Here is a 26,782-nt window from a genome sequence, read left to right as displayed (position 1 = left end):
AATGCGAAACAGCATTTATATTGGGAGCAACATAATACAGAAGTGGTGTTGTTCCCAAAGTTTATGGACTTTGCAAGGGTGGCATAAGATGCCAGAAACAGATGAATCTTGCTACATTCATTCTGATGGACAAGTTTCTTTATGGACATTGTCCAGAGAGTGCTTCCTGTCAGAGTATATCAACTTGACTGTGAAGTTTAGTGCATGCAATTTGATTGTATAGGGCTTTTTCAGCTGGTTTGGACCCGTCGGCATTTGAAACCATGACTACTTGGATATTCTGAATAATTATACACTAACGACAACTGATGCTACTACAGAAACAGGTGGGGATGTTTCTGTTAGGCTGGGGGTGGCCCTGAAACCTAGGTAACAGCACAACAATACTTGAGTCATAAGTGAGGGTCTGGTTTCAGACAATACAACAAAAAATTGGCTGGCTGCCTCAGAGCCAGCCGGTGCAACTTTCTGATTTCTCTGTTCACAAACAATTACAAAACCTATTTTTAAAATAAAATTGCCATTTCTGAATACCCAATACATCAATATAATCACACTATTAGTGTATCTTTCATAAATAACATTACAAAAAAAAATTTTAACTGCTTTTATTGATTTTTGAAAATTTAAATTGTACTTACATTATTTCCTGGTAGCACTTATAAAAAAGAGAGAGATTTGCTTCTGTACTAATGATATGAGGAAAATAACGCTTATTAATGTCAGGAATGAAGTCAAAATGGCTTGTATTCATTAAAGCATGACTACCACTGTCAGTATGGCTTGACAGCACAATTTTTGGCCTTTCTCTAAGATGCAATACATGTCGTAGAGTATTCTGGAAGAAAAAAGTTACAGATAGTAATCATATGTCAATTTGTATTCATAATTCACAATTAAATGAGCAAACCTTTTCATATATCTTATACTGTAATTCTGTTTATAATGAAGTATAAATATACAGCTATCATTTTAACTCCTATTTATGGTATGAACCTTTGATGGCATCACTTATTAGTTATGTTTAAAAAATTAATCATGTTATAAAAAATGTCAATATGGCACAAATAATGCAACACTTATAATACCATAACCTATAAGAGTTTGTAGTTTGGTATGTACCAGAAAAGCAGAGATTTTCTCATTTTCAATGAAAATATAACAATTTGCTGCCTTATGATTTTTTTTCTGATAAAATGGTTAATTCTTAATTCTTTCAATGTAATTTTTCTTTTCAGATATAATTTATTCTCTCTGAAGACTTCTATAACATAAATGTTAAATTGCATACGATATCTGTACTGCAAGAATTATATAGTGAATCATATTTTGCCTTTTTTTTTATTTTTATTTTTTTTATATGAAAGACATGAGAGGTATTAGAAATATTAAACATGAGATTTATTAGAACCAACAGTACTTAGCACCATTCACATGTTGAAGGCTGGGAAGAATGACAATCACATTAGGCTTTAATTTCTGTAGATAATATATTTCTAGCAGTAGTCTATATCTTGAGAATGAAAATTTTTTAATTCATTTTCCTTGAATAGTTTTTACAGTTATCAGTATTATTATTATTATATATATATTATTTTTTTTTTATTTAATGCAATAATTATGTCAAGAAATAGAGCTGGACAGAATGACTGAAAAGTAAGGATGATATGGCTCGGGACTACCACCACATCTTAACTGACATGCCACCAGACAGTGACTGCCACTCATAGCAGTCACTGTCTGGTGGCATGTCAATTAAGATGTCTCGAACAGGCTTTAATAGTATTCCTGACACACAAAACATTTCTTTTAAATGTAAGAAATATAAGAAGACCAAAGAGCTAAATGGGAGAGATTTAGTATTTTAGTAAGTGAAACTGAACTTTTAAGAAAAAGAGTAGATGATTTGGAAAAGAATCAGTTCAGAGGAGCTTCAAATCCAGATTAGTGCAGAAGGCTATTGTAAATGAGAACAACAAACTAAAACAAAATAGCAGCACAAGAGGAAGTTGCAATATTCTGTAATTCTTACGTTAAGAGGCAATATGAACTGACTATCTTTGTTGACTTCGAGGGCACCTTTGACACTGTCTAGTGGGAGAATGCATTGGCCCGCCTCCGCCAGACTCAGTGCTCCCTCCAGCTATATCAGCTGTTTCGAAATTATTTCACAGAACGTGAAATAATAGTTAAATCCAACTTCCTGCAGGTAACCAGACCAACCTCTTGAGGGTGCTCACAGGGTTCTGTCCTAGGGCCCCTTGTCTGGAATATGGTCCTCCACAGTAGCTCACGAAACCCTTGGATGATTGTAAAATAGTGGCTTTCACAGATGATCTCACTATCATCGTTCCTGGAAAATCTCACTTTGACCTAGAGTATAAAGCAAACCATATCCTGTCCAATCTCAATTCCTGAACGGTGCTCAACAAACTATGAATCAATCCGAATAAAACAAAAATGATGTCCTCAAATTCAAGCTAGATCTCAGATGCCCACCACAGATTAAGATCTCTGGAAAGGAACTCCCAATCGTAACACAGACGAAAGTCCTGGGCGTAATTATTGATCATAAGCTGAGCTTCATCAACATCTTATGTACTTAGGGACCAAGGCTAAAAGATTCTCAGCGGCCATCATTAGAATTTCCAGATGTGACTGGGGGCTCTCAAATAAAACTCTGTCCTTATACTACAGAGCGGTCTTTTTGCCTATTCTGACACATGCGGCTGGAACGTGGTTTCATAGAGTGAAGCTAGTCAAAATGAGAGACAAATTTAACTCCATCCAGTGAAGCATGCTTTTGTCTACTTATAGAATTTTTCGGACAGTGTCCACAGCTGCCATTCAAGTGATCACCGGAACATTACCACTGGATTTGTACATCATCTATTGAGGTCTTAACTTGAGGATTAAGAAGAAAATTCCAACTAAAATCTTTGAAATTGAACTGGATATAAACAGCAAACCCAAAGCTGAAAGACTCAGGTGCTACAGTGAACCAATAAACATTTGGCAGACCAGATGGGATACCTCTGTATCAGACGCCGTCACTAGAAAATTCCTTCCATAGGTCTCGTTTACTGCAGAAAAAAAAACTGTTAAGTCCTGACTGTCGCTGACCTTGGAATCCTCCTTCTTGGTCACTGGACATGGCTCCCTCAACGAGAAGCTTTATTAGCTAGGACTGTCTACAACAGATAGCTGTTTCTGTGGAGAAAAGGAGAACTGGAAACGTCTCCTTCTTGAATGTCCACTGCACTAAGACATAAGACCTCTTACACGGGAAGTACCAAACATCACTGAGCATCAACCAGACCTCCTACTCTGAACACCAGAAAATCTCTCAGCACTGCAAACTTATGCTGCATAGGTCTTCAATCATAGAAGGCAAACCCATGTATTTCTAGTATGCCATGCTGAAGTGTGCACGCTAGAAATACTCATGGAGCAAACTGAAAGTCAGCAGTGAAAAACTTTTTATTATTATTATTTATTTATATTTTTTTATCATTATTTTTTTAAATTTTTATTTATTTTTTATTTTCCTAATTATTATTTATTTATATTTTTTATCATTATTTTTTAAAATTTTTATTTATTTTTTATTTTCCTAATTATTATTATTATTATTTATTTTTTTATTTTATTTTTTTTTTTATTTAAAAAAAATTTTTTTAATTATTATTATTTTTTCGTCGTATCCCAATTGTCTGGAGTTAGTTAATCCAGTGCAGTGGTTTTTTTTTTTTCAAACACACCAAATTAATTTTTTTTTAATTTCATTATTTATTATTATTTTTTTTCTGCTTAATTTGCCATTTAGATATGGCCTGAAATTTATCGTCTATTTATTTTTATTAATCACTCTTTTTTTTTTTTTTTTTTAATCGGTACCACTAGTTGATATTATTTTTACTTATTTTACTTTTTATTTATTCTTTTTTTATTTGTTTATTTAATCTTTATTTATTTATTTATTGTTATTTTTTAATTTTTTTTTCTTTATAAGCTGCACCATGGGTGGTTTTCTTTGATTTTTTCCCCTCCCCCCCTCTGGAATGGGTCCCCAGAGGATTCTGGCCCAGCTTCTGGCAACACTAGGTGGATAAGCGTCTCTTTGAGACAGTACATGTTTTGCTGGGACTGGCCCACCTTCCCATGGACGAGTACCCAAAATCATCTGTCCAGGTGACTGATGCTTCTGGGTAGCCAAGAGGCCAGAACAGAACACACACAAACCTACATCACTCACATATCTGGCCCATTTGTAGTGATACTGTTCTTCACAGAGAAACGAGATGGAGTTGAACAGACACTCTAGGTGCCGCCCGTTGCATATACACATGTCCATGTCCACATGTTAAGAGGCAACAGGTGGAACAGAACCAGGGTATGCTGACCTGAGACAAGAGTATAAGATATGAACTGGTTAGCAAATCTGAAAGGTAAAATGAGCACTGTTGTCAGCCATGATAGAACTAATACTATTAGAAGCAAACAAACTAGGAGTTAATTAGAAATTATAATACAGGTACCAGACCATTTATCCGGCTTCCAGAAAACCGGAATTACCAGAAAACTGGCAAGCATGAATCATAGCAATCAACTGCATGTCAGTTTCAGCTGCTGTGTATGACAGCTGTTGTGTACACTTGCCCCTCTACATTTATGTGATTGTCTGTTCCAATTTATTATAATTTTAATTTAATACCATGTCTAAAATGAAACATTTTATGCTCAGCATATCAAAGAAAGTAGAGTTACTTATGAGACTCAATAAAAGTGCTTCAGTGTGGCATTTGAGCGAGAAGTATGGTGTTGGTACATCTACTATCTATGATATCAAGAAACAGATACTTAAATTCTATGGTGACAGCGATGTGTGCCTAAATTAATGGACAAGCGAAAAACTTTACACCAGTCAAAGAGTGTAGACGTGGACATAGTGTTGATTGAATGGATTAGACAGCGTTGGAGTGAAAAGTTTCCACTTGATTGTTCCATTATAATGGCCCAAGCTAGACTTTTTCATGAGGAATTAAACTGACAACTCCATGTGAATATTCATCTGGGTGGTTCAACAGATTTAAACAAAGGCACGGCATTCGCAAGATGAAGGTTTGTGGAGAAAAGGCTTCTGCAGACCACGAAAGTGCAGAGGCATATTTAGATGAATTTGCCAAGTTGGTTTCTGATTAGGGACAGTCAGCTGAACAGGTGTACAATGCAGATGAAACTTCTTTATTATGGTGTTACATACAAAGGAAATTGTATATAAGCAAGATGAGTCAGCACCAACAAGGTATAAGGATTCCAGGTATAAGGACTTACACCAACAAGGTATAAGGACTTACGATTCTTGCATATTCCAATGCAGCCGGCACTCACAAGTGCAAATTACTCACTGTTGGGAAAAGTCAGAATCCTAGGGCATTTAAGGGAGTTATGGTGAGTTATAAGGTAAATAAGTGAGCTTGGATTACAACACAGATTTTCACTGATTGGTTTCTAAAGGAACTTTGTGCCTGATGCCAGGGCTCATTATAAAGCTGTGGGACTACCTGATGACTGCAAAATTATTTTAGTGCTTGGTAATTGTTCTGCACACCCTCCTGCTGAAGTCCTAGTCAAGGACAATGAATGTGCTGTTTACTTGCATCCCAATTGTACTTCGCTAATTCAGCCTTTAGACCAAGGCATTTTTCTGCATTCAAGTGCAGGTACAGGGATCTATTTCTGCAGAAGCTAGACACTAGCAACAAATGTACAGGGATAAAAGAATTTCACAGAAAGCATTTAATGTTAAAGATGCACTTTGAAGTGCAGGTATAAAGTACTGGGTTGATGTACCCAAGGATACTTTGATAAATGGCTGGCATAAACTATGGCCATCTAACTTATTTCTTGACAGTGATGATGAACCTGATTTTTGTGGTTTTCATATGTCAGGTGAGGAAGAAATAATGAAGAATTTATTGGAATATGCAAAAGATTTGTCACGTGAAGTAGCCAAGTCACTTGATGAAGGGACTATACGAGAGTGTATAAACATTGATGATGATGCTCCAGTTGTACTCCAACTCACTGATAATGAATTTGCTAACAAGAACAAATCAGATGAGAGTGATGATGACAATGGTGATTACAATGCACTGAAAGAAGAAGAGAAAGTGTCTATAGATAAGTGTATCAGCCTGACTGAGGAACTGATTCGGGGAATGGAGCAAAAGAGCTTCATTAGTGAGCACATAATGTGGATGTATAAAATACAAGAGGTTTTCATTAAAGAAAAACCAAAGTATATGAAACAACAGAATCTGCAGGACATATTTCCAAAGATCAACCAGAAACTTTCAAGTGAAGTTCAGCCTGAGCCTCAACCTCCAATACCTGTGCTGCTTCTCTTCCTGTACCAGTCACCCCAGATGTTGAATTTTCTTCAGATGAAAATTATTGGATTAATATTGATTACAGACTAAACCCTGCTTTAGAAGTGTATTAATTTGTATCTGTTAAATGCAATTTCTTTCTTTACTTTTCATTGTTTATTTTATATTTTAAGTATATATTAAGCCTCGGTCCAGAAAACCAGAAATCTGGGTCATCTCCGGTCCCAAGCTTGACGGATAAATGGTCCAGTACCTGTATAATGCTAAGAAATGGCTCTGAGTTGGATCTTATGGAAAGACCTCCAGTGTTCTATAAAATCATAGTTGAAGAGAATATATGAAAAAGGACTTGTTGATCAACTTACTTTAGACTAAATAAATTATGCAGGGGTAATGGTCAGAAATTTTTTTCTGCATGGCCTGTATTTGTTGAAAGAAGGGATTTTTATTGTAGATATGGCATGCACTCAGACAGAAATGGTTAAGAAAGTTTGCAGATGATAGTGAGGCAGAATCATGTGCCTGTGAAAACTTTTAGCTGGAGGGCAGGGGATACAAATTATGGAAATTATAAAATCATAACAAATAGGGCTAAAAAAAGATCTTATTTGACTTATGATCAATTGTATCAATGCAAACCATACTGATATAATTGCTTATATCATTACACAATTCATCCTTTCTTACAGCCAGAGAAGTTTGGTTGTAAGAAAGCCAAATGATATAAGGAGCAGACTTTCACTTTTACTGCATCACCCATAGAAAATAAAATAAAATAATAATAATTATTATTATAACCACTATGCTAATCATGCCCTTTTATTATTAATAATAAAAGGCGTGATTTACAACACTGGACTGCCAATATCATGGACCTGGTTTGAATCCCATCACGAAGGGAAAAAAAATGCGAAAGTTGCTTCATTGGACCTACCTATCCCAATGTCAAAATGATGGCAGAGAGTGGCACCATCTGATGTTGCTCCCATAACCACCACCGAATACAAAAGCCAATGCTAAAACAGGTTCACCTCTACAGCTGGATGAAGATGACAGGTAGAAATATTGAACATACCGCATCCAGTATGACACAGGATAAAGTCACTTGCATTCAGGCAGAGAGGTCAGTTCAAAAAGTTGGACAGAGTCTACTGTATGATTACCAAAACTGAATGGTAAGACCACCCAGCCCAGCCATCTGGAAGTGCTTCTTGCACAAGTGCACTAGTGACCACCCACAAATGAATACATTCATCATGAGAACATACTATGAAGTAACAAAGCTAGAGACAGACATGACAATGTACAGGATGAAACTACACACCAGGTGGTTGGAACGGTTCCCAACTATAAACAACAATTAATACAGATACAATGGAACCAAAACTGGAGGAGGAACAGCAAATACAAGAACTACAACCCAGAGCAGAAAAGTAGAAACAGACAAGATTGCAATATTCAGAATAAAAGAAGAAGAGTGGAAGATAGCCCTAGCAGAATTCAAGGGAATGGACCCTACTAAGCACCATACTGAAGCAGAGACACAATTAAATGCTAAATCTTAAATACTAACATCAATATCATCAATAATATTAATGGGCCCAGTGTGAATCCTGTGGGACCTCACTAAAATTAATCTACGAAGAGCAGTAGTTGTTTATAGCTACTGTCTTCTACTAGTTAACAATCCACAGCAGTAACTTGCCTCTAATGCCACATTGCTCCAATTTATGCAATTGTTAAAATGGAACAGTATTAAAAGCTTTACTCTTCTGAGTACATGATGCCAAAATTATTCTTTACATCCAGTTTCTTTCTGATGACCTGACAGTAGTTAATCAGATTGGTCAGGCATGAGCTTTCCTTAAGATTTTCATGCTGCAATTGCCTTATAGCACTATTCCTACTGAGACAATCTTGCAATACACAACTATTAACTCTATTTTCTCTGTAACAAAAATAATTAAACTCATAAGTAATTATTCATTTTGCCCTCTGAACCACCTTTATGGATAGGAGAGACATTCTCACATCTCCGATCTGCAGGGACACCATTATACACTGAAAGGACAGAATTTGTGGGATACCTGGTTCCTGGGCAAAGTGATGCTGTCACTCCTCTCGTTAGTGGACAAACCTACTGCTTGCAGGTATATAGGTACATTGCATCATTGCATTCATAGGTACATTGCATCATTGCATTCACATAAACGGTAATTCGATGTCTGTATGGATAAAAGTAGTGAGTTAAGTGACTTTGAAAGAGAGATGACAGGGAGTGCCTGATACATGGGTCACTCTATCATGGAGGTGGTACAGAAATTGCACTATCCCCGTTTGACAGTATCAAGAGTGTATCGGAAATATGCTATTTCTGAAATAACATCTCATCATGGACAGCGCTGTGGGCGGAGAAAGGTGGTGGATGAAAGTGGCCGTCGATGTCTATCTAGCATTGTTTCAGCCAAAAGGAGAGCAGTAGTGGAACAAATCACCACCTACTTCAACAAAGTAGGTGCCAGAAACATCTCCAACAAGCCCATCAGGCAATCATTAGCCACAACATGTTATGGAAGCCGCCAACCCACCAGAGTCCCATTGCTAACACCACGACACAGGACTATGCCTCATCTGGGCGAAAGAACATTGGCAATGGACCCTGGATGACTGGAGACAGATCTCCTGGTACAATTAATCCTTTTTACATTTATTTCGAGCAAATGGGAGGGTGCACATCTGGTGAAAACCTTGTTGCACCCATCAGGTCAACAAGGAACTGTTCAGGCAGGTGGACAGTCGGTATTGGTCTGGGGCGTATTCAACTGGCACATGGGACTGTGATACATCTAGACGCATCTCTGAGAGGTCCAGATTATGTGTCTATCCTTGCAGACCATTTGCATCCCTTCATGGTCATTGTTTAACTACAGGGCAATGGACTCTTCCAGCAGGTCAATGAGCCACCCAACGGAACTGTGGTGACTAGATCATGGTTTGAAGAGCATTCTGCAGATTTTACCACCATGGAATGGCCTTCCTGTTAACTGGACATGAACTCCGTGGGGTACCTTTGGGATGCTGTGGAAAGGTCCATCAGAGCTTTGGATCCTCCATCCAGGAATACGATGGAATTATGGACAGCGGGTGCAGCAAGCATGGATTGAAATACATGTGGAATGCTTTCGTAAACTAGTGGACTCAATGCCTCCCCGTGTGACTGTCCCTTATCTGAGCAAAAGATGGGCCTACCCGTTACTAGGTAGGTATCTCATGATTTCTGTCCACTCAGTGTACATAAAGGTTTTACCTCACTTGCTGCATTTTTAAACTATGTAATAGCACATTGGTGATAAATAGATGATCAAAGGGTGACACAAATAATTACAGACATGTTAGTTTAACTTCTGTTCCAGGGAAATTAATGAAGGCACTCGTTTAAGAAGCACTGCAGGATTACCTAGACACGACTTCAGTTATAGCTCGGACACAGCATGGGTTTGTTAAGAGGAAGTTGTTATTTGGTTTTTAGGAGCATTGGCAACTAAGGCCATATTGCTCCGAGGATATGCAGTGGTCATTCCCTGACCTTTCCTCATCCTCCGTATTTGGTGGTCACGGGCTCGAACACCGGTCTAATCAAGAAGCATGTGCTACGCACTGCTGCTCCTACCCACCTGGCTATGGAGGCACCTTAAGGGAAAGTCTTGTCTAACCAATTTGATTGGATACTATGATGTAGTCACAAAGGAACTGGATGCAAAAAATAATTTTGATATCATATACTTGAATCTTAGGAAGGCTTTTGATACTGTTGCACATGGAAGACTGCTGGAGAAAAATTGCTGTTATGGATAAAGGGATGGTTGAGTGGGAGAAGACAGGAGTGGTAATCAATGGACACTGCTCTTCGTGGACTAAATGTTATTAGTGGAGTCCGCCACGGTTCAGTGTTGGATCCATTGTTGTTTTCTGTATTTATTAATGATATTGATGATGGCATATCAGGCTTAATGTCCAAGTTTGCAGAGGATAAGAGGTTGGCAGGGTTGTTAATGACACAGTACACTGCTGCAGCAGGATCTGGAAAAATTGAGCAAATGGGCTGAGAGGTGGCAACTGAAGTTTAACATTGACAAATGTAAAGTACTGCATACGGGAAGCAATAACCCCAGAGTAACATATCAACTGTTTGGTACTACACTGACGGTGGTAGAGAATGAAAAGGGCCTAGGGATAATTGTGCAGGTAGATATGAAGTTTTCTGAGCAGTGCAAACAATCTGCAAGAGTAGCTTATGGTGTCTTGTCAATGATATACAGGAATTTTCTAGCAGGAATAAGGAGGTGATTATCCCCTTGTATAAGGCAATGGTCAGGCCACACATTGAGTGGCCACACTAAGGCATCTGTCGTTGTAGAAGTTGATACTATATACAGGTCTGGAGGACTCATTTTAAGAAGAATGTAGAGCCGCTGAAACAAGTACAGAGAAAAGCAACAAGATTAGTGAATGGAACAAAGGGTTGTGCTTACGATGAAAGGCTTAAGTTTTGCAAATTAGTGTCTGGAGACTAGGCACCTGCGAGGTGATCTGATTGAGGTGTATAAAGCCTTGAATGGTTTGAGCATGCTCAATGATGATGGAATCCTTCTTCTTGCTCAGGATAATCACCTGAGAGGGCATAAATTCAAACTGAGGAAAAACAGTTGTAGGATAGATGTGAGAAAGTTTGCCTTTAGCCAGCGGGTGGTTGATTGCTGTAATTGTAGAAGTTGATAGCTTAAATAGATTCAAGGCAGAACTAGACAAACATTTGGAGCGAGTGGATGGGTGAAATGAGAAGGGGCTTTTTTTTTGGCTGATGCTACATAAGCTTGCTTTCTTGCATCACGTGCATTTACTAATGCTAAATATCTGCCAAAAATTTATAAGAATGACTTAAATTTATAAGTTAAAATATCTATTAAGTAGATGTCAATGTGATGCATTGATCTGCATCATTAAACTGTTTTGTTATTGAAGAACTCTGACAATAAATAAATAAAATAATATGCTAATCGTTATCCAATTCTCAATGGTCATAGGCAATTATTATAAAACAGAAATATAAAATTAGCAGCATCTCTCACATCCAATTGTTGATGTATGCTGGATTCATGTTATATAGCAGTGTTTCAATTTATCTATATATGTTGGCTTTATATTTCACTGCAGAATTTTGGATGGCATCTATTTATTGAAGCACTTGGCCATTTTCATTACACAGTTTAAGCACGCAGCTACTTGATACTACTGTACAGTGACATTAGCCATTGCAATTCATTCTTCTCCATATAGCAACAACAAAGATATGCTCAAATGTGGGAGGCAATATTAGAATGCAAGCATATGCACACATCTAATGTGCTCCAGAGGGGATTTTATTTAAAAAAATGAATTTAAAAAAGTTTAATTTTTTTTTAAATATAAAAAAAAAAAAATGCGCTTTACACAGTTGTATTCATAGCAGATTGAAAATAAAGGTGGCATCAAAAAGTGAACAATTCTGAATTATTTCTTGGTGAATTTTAAGGTCATAAAATGGGATTTTTCTTCAAATTTCAAATTTCTTCTGAAGAAATTTGAAGAATTTCTTCAGAACTTTCCCAACCCTTCTGGGGTTGGGAAAGTTCTGACTCATAATAACGGCAATGGAATACCAACAGTCTATGACTGAAACTTTTATTAAAATAAGAGGATAAAATTGTATTATAAAAATAAAATACACTGAAAACTGTAGAATCAAAAGCAATAAAATGATAGATAAAATTAAAATATACAAAATTAAAAGCGATAAAAGAAAAGTAGCTTTCAAAGGTGACTGCCTGCTTTATCAAGGTATTTCTTGTATACCTTGATAAAGCAGATTTCTGGGTTTCTTGTATCTTCGTCTTTAGGCTTCAAATATGTGACTTCTTCGGTGAGAAACTTCGGGATTGTCTCCGGGTGCCTTATCATTCGAGTGAACTACTCTGCTAGGTGCTTGTGGCACAAGTCAACTTCTTGTGGCAGTAGTGGCTGTTCCTGATCGACTGTTTCACTTCTCAAATCTCTCTCTTGTACGTCCTTGGTTTTTTTCAGTTCTACTTCTATCCAGGGGGCTCAGCTGTTATGTCTTACTTCACTGCTCCAGATATTTTTCCATAACTCTTTGATTGTCTTCTTCTCCAGTGGGCCATTTCCTGTTTTCTCATCACCCAGTTTCCTGGAGAAGACTCTTTGGTCCTCGTCGAAGATTAGGTTATTTATTTTATTCTGGGAGCTCTCTTTATATCGGCATGGTCTCTTGCTGAGTGTGAGGAAGTTCTGCTTCAGCGTGTCCAAGTAAAGGAACTCCCTGACTTATGTAAGGGTTGTGTTCCGTGGAATGCTACATAAGTCGGATTTTACGTAAGTTGGTATTTTCCCTAAATAAGCATTCACAAAATTGAATAATTATTTATTCAATTTTTTTTATCTCATGCACAGGAAAAATTACAAAATTTTCAAAATTATAAAATTACAAAAGGAGAGAGGAGACTGGCATAATGTCAGCATCTTTTACCTTTCGAGCATCATTGCCAGAATTAACTCTACAGCTGATAAGCACACCGCTGCGGAAGTTGATGGGCTGTGGAGATTTAGAAGGGGTTTTTTCCAACACATCACAAAATATCTCTGCAGCTGCAGAATTGGCACTTGCGACTTCACCACATACTTTAATGTTTTGGAAACCAGCACGATGCTTGAACCTATTAAACCACCCATTGCTTGCCACGAACTTGGCTTGAGATTTTCCGTACTTAGCATTAGTACAGGCACACGATGCAAGAAAGCAAGCTTATGCGGCATCAACCAAAAAAAAAAAAACCCTTCCATTTCATCCCTCCATTCGTTTCAAATGCCTGTCCAACTCAGCCTTAAATTTATTTAGCTTCCACAACAAAAGATGGAAGCCTGTTCCACCAATCAACTACCCGCTGGCTAAAGGCAAATTTCTGCACATCTATTCTACAACTATCTTTCCTCAATTTGAAACTGTGTCCCTAAGGTTCTTAGTCTGAGCAAGACGAAGAATCCCATCAGCATTCAGCTTGCTCAATCCATTCAAGGCCTTATACACCTCAGTCAGATCACCTCACAGGTGCCTACTCTCCAGGTGCTGCGATTTGCAGAACCTAAGCCTTTCTTGGTAAGAGCACCCCCATTGTTTCCCTCATCAATCTCGTTGCCCTTCGTGTTCATTCTAGCAACTCTACATTCTTCCTAAATTGAGGCCTTCAGACCTGTGTACTGTGCACAGTAATCTAGGTGTGGTCTGAATATTGCCTTGTACAACGGGATAATCACCTCCCTGTCCCTGCTAGCAAAATTCCTATATATCATTGACAAAACTCCATGACCTGCCCTGACAGCCCGTCTGCACTGCTCAGTAAACTGCATATTTGATGGCGCCTCCATAGCCAGGTGGGCAGGAGCAGCACTGCATAGCACACGCTTCTTGATTAGACCGGGATTCGAGCCCATGATAACCAAATACAAAGTATACGGAAAGTCAGGGAATGACCACCGCATATCCACGGAGCAATATGGCCTTAGTTGCTAATGCTCCTAAAAACCAAATAACAAACAAGCATATTTGACTGCAACAATTATCCCCAGGTCTTTGACAAGAATCTATGACCGGCCCTGGCAGCCCATCTGCACTGTTCAGTGAACTTCATATTTGGCAGCACAATTACCCCCAAATCTTTTTCACTTTCCACTTCCCTGAGTGTAGTACCACCCAGTTGGTACGTTTCTCTTCGGTTATTGCTACCCATATGCAGTACTTTGCATTTGTCAATGTTAAACACCAGTTGCCACTTCCCAGCCCATTTTCCCAACTTATCTAGATCCATTTGGAGTAGCATACTGTCATTACTGTCGACTAATAACCCTGGAAAAATGAGAGCAGGTGTGTGTTATAGGCCTAATCAATCTGATGAGTATAATGAACAATTGTATAGAGAAATAGAGTGGGCCAGTAAATCAGAATGTCTTATAATGGGGGATTTTAACATTCCAGATATTGACTGGAACTTATGGGTTGTTCACTCGCACACTAGCAAGACTTTTTTGGATTTATTGGATGTCTGTTTCCTACAGCAGCACGTTCGAGAGGCAATCAGAGGGAGTAATACTCTTGATCTGATTATCAGCAGCGATTATTTATGCATTAAGAATTTGCATTTAAAAGAACCACCGGGTGAGAATGATCACAATGTACTGATATGGGAATTACTTAAAGATATAACTACCATAAAGACTAAAGGGAAGGGCTTTTTCTTTTGTAAAGGTGATTGCAGGGGCCTCAGAGAGTTTTTAAATTCTGTACAGTGGAATCAACTGATGATGTTACCAATGGCGAATTCTAAATGAGAAGACTTCAGGAACTTAATCTTGGAGACTACTAGGCTTTTCATTCCAACTAAGAAATACTATTCAAGGTTCAGGCCTAAATGGCTGCCAAATGAACTAATAAGACTCGTGGCAGAGAAAAAAAATGTATGGGATGCATATAAATTATCAGGTGACACAGAAACCTATGGCAGATATAAGTTTTTCTGTAATCAAATCACAAAGGAGATTGGCAGGTGAAAGTAGATTGCAAGAAATCTTTGGAAAGGGATGCAAAGAAAAACAGCAAAGAGTTCTTTACTTATGTCAACTCTAGAAGGAAAGAGTTGAATCAAATTGGACCACTTAACATATATGGGTTGACTATTGATGATCATGCTCAGGTACCTGATAAACTGAATGAGTATTTTGCATCTACATTCATGCATGAGTTATTCAATGAGGAGAATTCCAGAAGTTTATCAAACTCTAACAGGGAGCTAAGTGATTTTGTAATAACTGAGAACAAAGTGGAAGAGAAATTGTTGAAATTAAACATAAGAAGGCACCTGGGGTGGACAGGATCTATCCAGTTATATTAAAGGAGGCAGCAAAGGAAGTAAGCAAACCCTTAGCCATAATTATGAAAGTTTCCTTGGACTCAGAGGAGAACCCCATGGACTGGAGGTGTGCAGAGAACCCCATGGACTGGTGATCACAAATTCACAAAGAGGGTTCAAAAGGTGATACAAGTAACTATACACCTGTTAGTTTAATTTGTATTCTGGGGAAAATAATGGAGTCACTGGTTAAAGAAGGATTGCAGGATCATCTAGACAAGACTGCAGTAACAGTTAGGACACAGCATGGGTTTGTTAAAGGGAGGTCTTGTCTGACCAATTTGATTGGATACTATGATGTGGTTACAAAGGGAACTGAATGTCAAAAATAATTTTGATATCATATACTTGGATATCAGGAAAGCTTTTGATACTGTTGCACATGGAAGATTGCTGTACAAATTGGAGAGGTATCGCATTTAGGGTAAGTTGCTCCAATGGATAAAGGGATAGTTGTGTGTGAGAGATGACAGCGAGTGGTAATCAATGGAACTGTTCTTCATGGACAAATGCTATTAGTGGAGTTCCCCGGGGTTGTGCCGATTCCATTGTTGTTTTGTGTATTCATCAATGATATTGATGAATATATATCAGGATTAATGTCCAAGTTTGCAGATGAGACAAAGGTTGGCAGGGTTGTTAATGACAGTAAAGACAGTATGCTACTCCAGCTGGATCTAGACAAGTTGGGCAAATGGGTTGAGAAGCGGCAACTGAAGTTTAACATTGACAAATGCAAAGTACTGCATATGGGTAGTAATAACCGAAGAGAAACCAACTTCCCTAAGTGTAGTACCAACTGTGTGGTACTACACTTAGGAAAATGGAAAGTGAAAAAGACCTGGGGATAATTGTGCAGTCAAATATGCTTGTTTGTTATTTGTTTTTTAGGAGCATTAGCAACTAAGGCCATATTGCTCCGTGGATATGCGGTGGTCATTCCCTGACCTTTCTGCATCCTCTGTATTTGGTCACGGGCTCAAACCCCGGTCTAATCAAGAAGCGTGTGCTACGCACTGCTGCTCCTGCCCACCTGGCTACGGAGGCGCCATCAAATATGCAGTTTATTGAGCAGTGCAGACGGGCTGTCAGGGCAGGTCATGGAGTTTTGTCAATGATATATAGGAATTTTGCTAGCAGGGACAGGGAGGTGATTATCCCATTGTGCAAGGCAATATTCAGACCACACCTAGAGTACTGTACATGGTACACAGGTCTGGAGGCCTCAATTTAGGAAGAATGTAGAGTTGCTAGAAATGAAAGAAGGGCAACGATATTGGTGAGGGAAACAATGGGGTGCTCTTACCAAGAAAGGCTTAAATTCTGCAAATTGCAGCACCTGGAGAGTAGACATCTGTGAGGTGATCTGACTGAGGTGTATAAGTCCTTGAATGGGTTGAGTAAGCTGAATGCTGAAGGGATTCTTCCTTTTGCTCAGATTAAGAACCTGAGGGGCATAGATTCAAATTGAGGAAAGATAGTTGTAGAATAGATGTGTGGAAATTTGCCTCTAGCCAGCGGGTGGTTGATTGGTGAAACAGACTTCCATCTTTTGTTGTGGAAGTTGACAGCCTAAATAAATTTGGAAACAGAGGGATGAAATGGGAGGGGTTTTTTTTTTTTTTTTTTTTTGGCTGTGCTGCATAAGCTTGCTTTCTTGCATCGTATGCCTCTACTAATGCTAAAACAGGCAACCCAACCAATGGTGCACTTCCACATAAGTGCACAAAGTGTGCATCTAGGAAACTTAACCTTTAGAGTCTCAAAACGTTTAAATATATATTCAAATACAGTACACAACATTTTGTAGAAATAGTGCTATCTAAATCCTACAGCCTCTGAGGACCCCAACTGATAAAAACATGCCATTGATACTAACCACAGAATATGCACAATTTACTGAAATGTATACAGATATCTGATTGCCTGGCTCCCTTAGCACTAAATCTAAAACAATCAACTCAGCATATTAAGTATTTGTTAATGAAAAATGCCGATTTTTATAATTTCATTTTCAAGTCCTAAACCTTGAATATGCCAGGAAAGAGGAAATCCTGTCTCTCTCTCTCTCTCTCTCTCTCTGTAGATTACAGAAAATTACATTGATTACATTGTAATCAATGTAATTTTTTTGTGAAAAGCTTTGTGCCACATCTGGTTCCTCTATCTGGCCATACAAAATGGAGTTATACAGGTTTTTATTACCATTCAAAGTCAAAACCTTTCCAAATGAGTGATGACTGCAAAAACCACTATATAGGTGCAGGAGGACTGGAATTGTTTTGTTGGGTTGAAATTTCACAATAAGAGATTTTTTTTTACTTTACTTAAAAATATATATATATAAAAAAAGACCAGTATAAATTTAGCAGACATTCATAATTCAAATAAAATTCTAACAGAGAAAATTATTACAAGTATGATAAACTGATAATGCTAATATTTTGGTAACAACAATTCAGTTATATCTAAATATATAATAATAATGAAATAGCATAATATTCTTAGATACAGAAATAAATAAAAGTAAAAAAATAAAGAGGCTTACTTCTAAAACATATTGAACAGTAGAGGAATTTATATGTGAGCTACACTGCACTCCTCTGAAAAAAAAAATAAAAAGAACAATAACAATAAATACTTGTGTCAAAATGATAAGCAGAAGCAGCCACTAGTAGACAGTGATATAAAATTTTAGTATGGGATGTATCCAAGGAAATTACAGTGATTAAGGGTAAAGGTTTTCATTTCTAAAGGGAGATTATATTGGCTTTAGACATCAATTCAATTCAGTGGGAGCAGCTGAAATTTCTGAAGGATACGAAAGTGATTTTAAATGGGAACATCCAGGATACAGTTCTTGATGCTACTAATCATTTCATATTTTTATAAAGATATGGCTTAAAGCAGAAAAAAATGAATTTCCAAATATTAGGGAAAGCCATATTCAATTGTAGGATGTATAAATAGGTTTGTAATTATGTTACTCAGGAAGGTGTGACAGGCAAAGGCAGGTTACGAAAAGGATGTGGCAAAGAGGCACAAGAAAGATATACGGCTGACTATGGTTCAGTTTTGGATAATGCACAGACACAAATTCACATATTGCGAGATCAAGCTTGTACAGTACCATAAAAAGCATATGGCCCATTGTTAGCTATTGCTCTAGTATATCAGCTGCAGTAAAACAGTTACAATGAAGTTGTAAACTTTTCTGGCCTCAGCTGTCCATAGTATAAATGGAAATTTATTTATTTATTTAATGTGAAGAATTCTTTGCATATGTAAAAAAGTAAAAGTAACTGATGGGCCTAAAACTCAACAACAAAAAACAAATACTAAGAGTAAACAAATCAACTATTTTTGGTCTACTACAGAGTGGCAGCAAAAGCAATATTAATAAAACATAAGTGGATGGCTGATGAGTTGAGCAGGTTTTTTTAAATCCATATTTGAAAAAGAACATATTTTTTATGAGGAGATTTGTGATAAGTGAAAAAAAACTCTAGAAGAGAAATTATCCAGTTTAAAACTGAAGCAAACACAAGTAAAATTATGGCATCTTTCTGGCTATACTATGGTTTCCACTTCTTTGGAAGTGGAAACCACAGTATAAACTTTTCTATAACCAGAAAGATATTTGGAAACGGAGTATTTGGATATATACATATATATAGTATACACACTTCTGTTCAAATAAAGTGCATCACCTAGAAATTTCGCATTTCTAACCCTTTTTCGTGATGATATGTTACACTAATGAATAGCATCACAAATAGATATACAAACAAAAGATATTTATTAATAGTTAAGGCAAAGCTAAGTAATATTTGACAGGTGCTCTCAAAATGTTCCAAAATGAGCATTTGCAACCTTTATACAACAGTTTTTGTAAACACGACAATTATGGCTGAAATAGTAGTAGTAGTGGCATGTGATGCAAGAAAGCAAGTGTATGAGCTTAAGCAGCATCAAACAAAAAAAAAACAACAAAAAAAAAATCATACCATTCCCTCCAAATGCCTGTCCAGTTCCTCCTTAAATTTATTTAACCTATAAACTTCCACGACAGATGTAAGTTTGTTCCAGCAATTAACCACCCACTGGCTAAAGGCAAATTTCTGTACATTATTCTACATCTGTCTTTTCTTAATTTGAATTTATGCCCCCTTAGGTTCGTAATCTGAACAAGTGGCAGGATCCCATCAGAATTCAGCGTGCTCAACCCATTCAAGGCCTTATACACCTCAATCAGATCACCGTGCAGGTGCCTAGTCTTCAGCCACTGAAATTTGCAGAACTTAAGTCTCTCTTGGTAAGAGGATCCCTTCATTCCTCTCACCAATCTTGTTGCACTTCTCTGTACATGCTCAAGCAAATCTACATCCTTCCTAAAATGAGACCTCCAGACCTGTACACAGTACTCAAGGCGTGGCCTGACCAATACCTTATAATCACCTCCTTTTCCCTGCTAGCAAAATTCCTATATATCATTGACAAAATCCCATGACCTGCCCTGGCAGCCTGTCTGCATTGCTAAGAAAACTTCATACCTCACTGCACAATTACTCCCAGGTCTTTTTCATTTTCTACCACCTTAAGTGTAGTACCACACAGTTGGTACGTTTCTCTGGAGTTACTTCTACTCATATACAGTACTTTGCATTTGTCAAGGTTAAACTTCAGTTGCTACTTCTTAGCCCATCTGCCCAAATTTTCTAGATCCTATTGCAGTAGCACACTGCCATCACTGTCATTAACAACTCTGCTAACTTTTGTATCATCTGCAAACTTCGACACTAAGTCTGATATACCTTCATCAATATCATTGATAAATATACAAAACAACAGTGGACCAAACAACGAACCTTGTGGGACTCCACTAATAACATTAGTCCAAGAAGAGCAGCACCCATTGATTACCACCCTCTGTCTTCTCCCACTCAACCATCCTTTTATCCATTGTAGCAACTTACCCTTAATACCATTCTGCTCCAATTTGTACAGTAGTCTTCCATGCGCAACAGTGTCAAAAGCTTTCCTGAAATCCAAATATATGATATCAAAATTATTTTTTGCATCCAGTTCCTTTGTAACCACATCACAATATTCTATCAAATTTGTCAGACAAGACTTTCCCTTAACAAACCCAAGCTGTGTCTGAATTATTTCTGCAGTCTTGTTTGGATAATCCTGCAATGCATCTTTAACTAGTGACTCCATTATTTTACCCAGAACAGAATTAAACTAACTGGTCTGTAATTACTCATGTCACCCTTCGATCCTCCATTGTGAATTGGGGATAAATTTTCACATCTCCAGTCCGCTGAGACCTCCCCTGAGTCCAAGGATGCTGTCATAATTATGGCTAAGGGTTTGCTTAGTTGCTTTGCCGCCTCCTTTAATATAACTGGATAGGTCCCATCCACCCCATGTGCCTTTCTTATGTTTAACTTTCGACAATTTCTCCTCCACTTTGCTTACAGTTATTACAAAATCATTAAGCTCCCTGCTACAATATGATAACCTTCTGGCATTTTCAAACCTTAATAACTCCTCATGTGTGAATGTAGATGCAAAATACTCATTCAGTTTTTTGCTATCTGAGCAGGATCATCAACGGTCGAACCATCGATATCAAGTGGACCAATATGATTTATCCCGTTCCTTTTAGAGTTTATATAAGTAAAGAAATCCTTGCTGTTTTTCTTAGCATTCTTTGCCAAAGATTTCTTGTAATCTGCCTTCGCCTGCCTAACCTCCTTTGTGACCTGATTACAGACTAGCTTATATCTGCCATAGGCTTCTGAGTCACTTGATAATTTACATGCATCCCATGCATTTTTCTTATCTGTCAAGAGTCTCATTAGTTCATTTGATAACCATTTAGACCTAAACCTTGAACAATATTTCTTAATAGGTATGAAACTTTTAGTAGCTTCCACGATTAATTCCTTGAATGCTTCCCACTTAGAATTTACTGTTGATAACATCGTCAGTTGATCCCACTGTACAGAATTTAAAAACTGTCTGAGACCACTGTACTCACCTTTACGGAAGCAAAAACCCTTTCCTTTACCCCTCATGGTAATTATATCTTAAATAAATCCTACATCAGTACATTGTGATCACTGCCACCTAGTGGTTCCTTTATCTGCAAATTCTTAATACACGAATGATCACTGCTGATAACCAGATCAAGAGTATAACCCTCTCTGGTTGCCTCTAGAACATGCTGCTGCAGAAAACAATCATCCAATAAATCCACAAAAGTCTTACTAGTGTGTGAGTGACCAACCCACAAGTTTCGGTCAATATCTTCGAAGTTAAAATCCCCCCATTATAAGACATTCTAATTTACTAGCCCACTATTTCTCTGTACAATTGTTCATTGTACTCATTCAAGTCATTAGGCCTATAACACACTCCTACTCTTATTTTTGCTTTTGCAGTGCTTATGTAACACCAAACTGACTCAACAGTGCACTGTTCATCTGTATCAACTGGATGCACTTCTTTTGATTTTATGTTTTTCTTAATTAACAGCATGACACCTACTCCCTTCCTATTCTGTCTTTACACATTGTACTCTCCAAATTCCAATTCTGCATTCCTAATACCAGTGTGACACCACGTCTCTGATAACCCAACAATATCCGCCTTTGATGTCTTGACCAACACTTCAAATTCATCAAATTTATTTACTATACTTCTAGCATTGGTATACATGCAAGCATACATGCACCTATTCCTAGTTACCCTGACACATCCCATATAACCACCTGTTTCACGATTACTGCCATCAGTCCCTGAAACCTTTTTTTATATTGTATTGGCTTTGGTTTATTTTTTTTTAGGAGCATTAGCAACTAAGGCCATATTGCTCCGGGGATATGCAGTGGTCATTTCCTGACCTTTCCGCATCCTCCATATTTGGTGGGCACGGGCTCGAACCCCAGTCTAATCAAGAAGTGTGTGCTACACACTGCTGCTCCTGCCCACCTGGCTATGGAGGTGCCCCCCTGAAACCTCCAGCACCCCTCGCTCCAAGTTGCTACTTATTCTAATAGAAGTTGTGCAAGAATCACCTTCACCCCCGTCTGTGGCTACTTTTAACCTTTTAGTCTGTGAATCCCTCAAGCTAGTAGTTTTCCGACCCACCTAACACTGCCTCAATAGCATACAGCAAATATTCTTGCACCCTTTCTATTTAACTGTATCCCATCCCTGTAGAAGCAGTCTCTCCTGTTAACAAGCACAGACCACGCTGAAAAAAATTCTACCTCTTGAGCCTTGCACATTTCCTTAAGGGCCGAATTGATTGACAAGGCTCTCATCATGTACTCCCTCCTATCGTGTCTGGGCAGAATTGCAGACACTTTCAAATTTAATCCTAACTCACGACTTTTTTGCAACATTGACCTGTACTTTTTAAGTAAATCTGCAGATCTCCTACTCTTAATGTCATTGGTGCCAATGTGTACAACAATATCACCTTTTGTGCCCTTAAAAGAAGATATATGCTTTACAACGTCATCAACATTTGCCCCTGGCAGACATACCATTATCCTATTCCATCTGTCCATTTTACACAATATATTACCCATGTCCCTGACAATAGAGTCACCAACAATAACTAAATCTTGTGGGAACAGTGCAATCTGCCTTGGAGATTGCTGCTGTGTTGCCTGATGCACAGGAGTAAGCTCTGGCGTTGAGTTGGGAAGCTGAGAGCTTGAAGGGGCCCTCATATTAATTTCTTCGAGGGCATCTACCATACACCTCAAGCTCTCATAGACGCCAGTAGACCACTGAGTTGATGCCTAATTTCTAGACACTCTGCACCTGGCAAACACAAAGACATCCTCCTTGGCTAGATCATGTTCTGTTCCAGAGAGTTCGGCAAACATTTCACAAGTTGCACATGTGATGCTTGGGAGAATCACCCCCCCCCCCCGAGTCACGGCACTCCTGCCACTTTGTGCCTGTTGCTTTGCTGCTCTAGTCTGGGGCATGATATTTTAAATGAATAAGATCAATAAATTTAATTAATTAATTGTCAATACTACGCTATCTAATAGAATCCTAAATGCAGTGATGCGTATTACGCTATATAATTATATGTTAGGGCTACCTAGTTACCAAAATTAAAAATTTGAATTTCCTACTAAAAAAAAGTAAAGTGCAGCCATTATCAACCCACTGCAGAATGGAAGCCTCCTCAACAATTCATGCTGAGGGAAATGGACCATAATCTGCCACGCTGGTCCAGTGCGGGTTGGCAGATCGACCATATTCAGCAGTCAGGGGCTTGAACCCCGGTCTACTCAAAGAGTGTGTGCTACTGCACTCTCGCACCTGCCCACTCAGCTACGGAGGCCATTCCCTACTACTCTATACAAAAACAATGGCTGCAAGATTCGAACGAAATAACGGTTTTACGTATATTAAGTAGTAATCTACAAAAACTCTTTATCTAAATTAAAAATAACCAGCGTAACTATAACTATAAGACTACGTATAAAGCACAATATAAAATAACAATTAGGTAAATAAAAAGGCAAACACATCGCTTTTTCGGAGCCTGTAATTCACGGCTGTAATTTTTAAAGAGAGTCAGCGCCTTCCTGTCAGATGTTATCAGAAGCCCTCAATTTACTTCAGTTTATCATTTTAAATGGAAAATAAAATGAAAAGTTCACCAGGTGCAAACTAATATTTATTTAAACTGCCTCTGGCCCTGATGACAGCAGCACACTGTCGAGGCATTGACAAGATCAATTTCTGAAGATAATCAACTGATAGTTCATCATTCCAAACATGAATTATGGCTTCCTGAAATTCATGAAGGGTCTTTGGTTTCTTTCTGGCAACTGCAGATTCCATACCATGCCAACAGTTCTCTATAGGATTCAGGTCTGGGCCATTTCCTGGCCAGCTAAGAGTTGTAATGGATTGTTTTTCAAACCATTTTTTCACCTGTAACAAATGTAAACACATTACTGTCAAACCTCTAATGCAGAAATGAAGCTAAAGTAACTACAGAAGTGCCTATTTACACTTTTCGTCTGATGACAAGGAGCAGAGTCGCCCTGAAAGATGCAGTTACTTGGCAGGTTGAAATGGTCTCTAATGGTTGGCAGCAATTTGCCTTCCAACATAGCCAGGTATCCATTGGCATTTACAGTACCTTTTATAAACTGCAGGTGACCTACTCAGTGATACGAAAGGCATCCCTATATCATTTGGGTGGTAGGGAATTTCACTGTAGACACCATACAATCTGGATGGTATTCTTCACCACGTCTACAGCGAATCGTTTGTCTCCCATCAGAGCCATGCAGGTTGAATTTCTTCTCATCCGAGAAAATACCTGACTTCCACTGCTCGGGGGAGTCCATTTGACATGCTCCTTACACCAAATTAATCAGGCCTTTTTCATTTTTTTGTGTGAGAAGAGGCTTCTTAGAAGACGGGCTACAAGTCCATTTTTGAAGAGGCATCTTCTGATTATTACTGCAATTGCTACCACTCCTGTATGTTCTTCCCATTCTCTTTTCAGCTCAGACAAAGAAGCTTTATGTTTTTTAAGGCATAAGCACTTCAAAATGCAGTCCTGTTTTGGCATAGAGACTCGTTTGCATCCAGTTCCTTTTTCCTAAACCAGCAGAATCAGTATTCTTGAGTTTGGAAAGAAAGCTACTCACTGTCAACTGATTACAAGACACTCTATAAGCAATATGACGGGAAGAACGTCCTTCCTCACGTAAAGCAATAATAACACTCTTTCTTCGTGGCGTCAACTGCACATAACTTGCCATCCTGACACAAGCAAGGAATGACTACAACTCTTACATAGCGTGCTTATAGCTGAAAGTAACAGCTGATGCAACATTACATCATCATCTATACATGTCAATCTAATATGATGCAATCTGTAAGAAATATTGCCATATACTTATGTCAATCAGACGACAATTACAATTTTAAGGGGTGATGCACTTTCTTTGAACACCAGTGTGTGTGTGTGTGTATATAAAATTTGTATTAATATTAAATTAAGTATATATGGATGTGAAAGTTACACAAGGTACCAGTAACTATAAGGGTGAGGAAAGTAGAAAAAGAAGAGTAGTAAATAAGCGAAAGAAAGTTAATATCCTAGAGGTTATGATGAATTAAGTAAATTATAGGCTGAATTGCCAAGCCAATATAAAGTGGGAGAACTGTAAAGTAAAATTAGTACAACAAAAAATGCAAATAAAAGTGAAAATAAAATGAAAATGGTATTAAAATGAAAATGGTATAAAAATGAAAATAAAAAGAAAATGGTAATGAAAATAAAAAGAAAATGGTAATAAAAATGAAAATAAATGGTATAGCTGTCATCAGATATGGGGGGGGGACTTGGTGCCGGGAGATGTTAAAAAAGTTTGATAAGGGACAATCTCGGTATGTGAACAACATCGTGACAGGTGACGAGACTTGGCTGTACTATTACGATCTGCCGACCAAGGCTCAAAACAAAGTTTGGGTCTTTGATGATGACGACACACCCGTAATTGTCAGAAAATCCCGATCTGTAAAGAAGAAAATGATAACTGTATTTTTCAAATCGAGTGGAATTGTGGAACGTGTCGTTTTGGACACGCAGAAGACAGTCACAGCTAAGTGGTATACTGAACAATGCCTGCCTAAAGTCATTGGATCTATGAAGAACCTGCGGCCAAAGTCAAGAATGGACACCTGGTACCTCCATCACGAAAATGCTCCAGCTCACTGCGCCAAAGCCTGCACCGAATATTTGACCACGACAGGACTGAAACTTCTCGAGCACCCTCCCTACAGTCCAGACCTTGCTCCCTGCGACTTTGCACTGTTCCCGCATGTGAAAATGAAGCTAAAAGGGAGGCGGTTTTCCAGTGATGAGGACCTTCTACGGGCTTGGGACAACGAGTGTGCTTTACTCCCTAGTGAAACTTGGCAGAACTGGTTTAAAGATTGGTTTCGGAGGATGGAGAGGTGTATTGAATGTAGAGGAAATTACTTTGAAAAAATTAAATAAACAAAGCTGTATTGCAAAACTTTCCTAGTACCCTTTGTATCAATATGTTTAATATAAGCATTGAGTTGGGATAAAAATGGTTAATATCAATATGTTTAATATAAATGTGGAATTTAGTGTAAAATTTAACTGTGTATAGATAAGAAATCAGTGTAATATAAATATGTGGAATTTAGTGTTGAATTTAATTTTGTATAGATAAGAAATCAGTGTTTTTTAAAAATAAATTTGGAACAAGCAAATAGTATAAGGGTGAGGTATTAAATTGAGGATGGGGAAGGAAAAAGGTGTATTTTAAATAAATAAAG

General features: G+C 38.0%; 1 protein-coding gene across 1 annotated transcript in view; it reads right to left on the bottom strand.

The window, feature by feature from the left end:
* Nucleotides 1–26,782, bottom strand: part of LOC150076006 (tRNA pseudouridine synthase-like 1) — a 60,991-nt gene that overhangs the window by 28,414 nt on the left and 5,795 nt on the right. The window contains exons 2-3 of the mRNA XM_090387232.1: nucleotides 17,958–18,012; nucleotides 642–838 (exon numbers count right to left, since the gene is read on the bottom strand). Coding sequence (XP_090243358.1) covers nucleotides 642–838; nucleotides 17,958–18,012 — 252 coding nt within the window. The remainder of the gene's footprint in view (nucleotides 1–641; nucleotides 839–17,957; nucleotides 18,013–26,782) is intronic.

This window comes from Mastigoproctus giganteus, chromosome 13, assembly GCF_048544385.1.
Source record: "Mastigoproctus giganteus isolate SK-2022 chromosome 13, ASM4854438v1, whole genome shotgun sequence".
Lineage (NCBI taxonomy): Eukaryota > Metazoa > Arthropoda > Arachnida > Uropygi > Thelyphonidae > Mastigoproctus > Mastigoproctus giganteus.
Note: the sequence above shows the minus strand (reverse complement) of the source record. Positions and strands in the feature narration are given on the sequence as shown.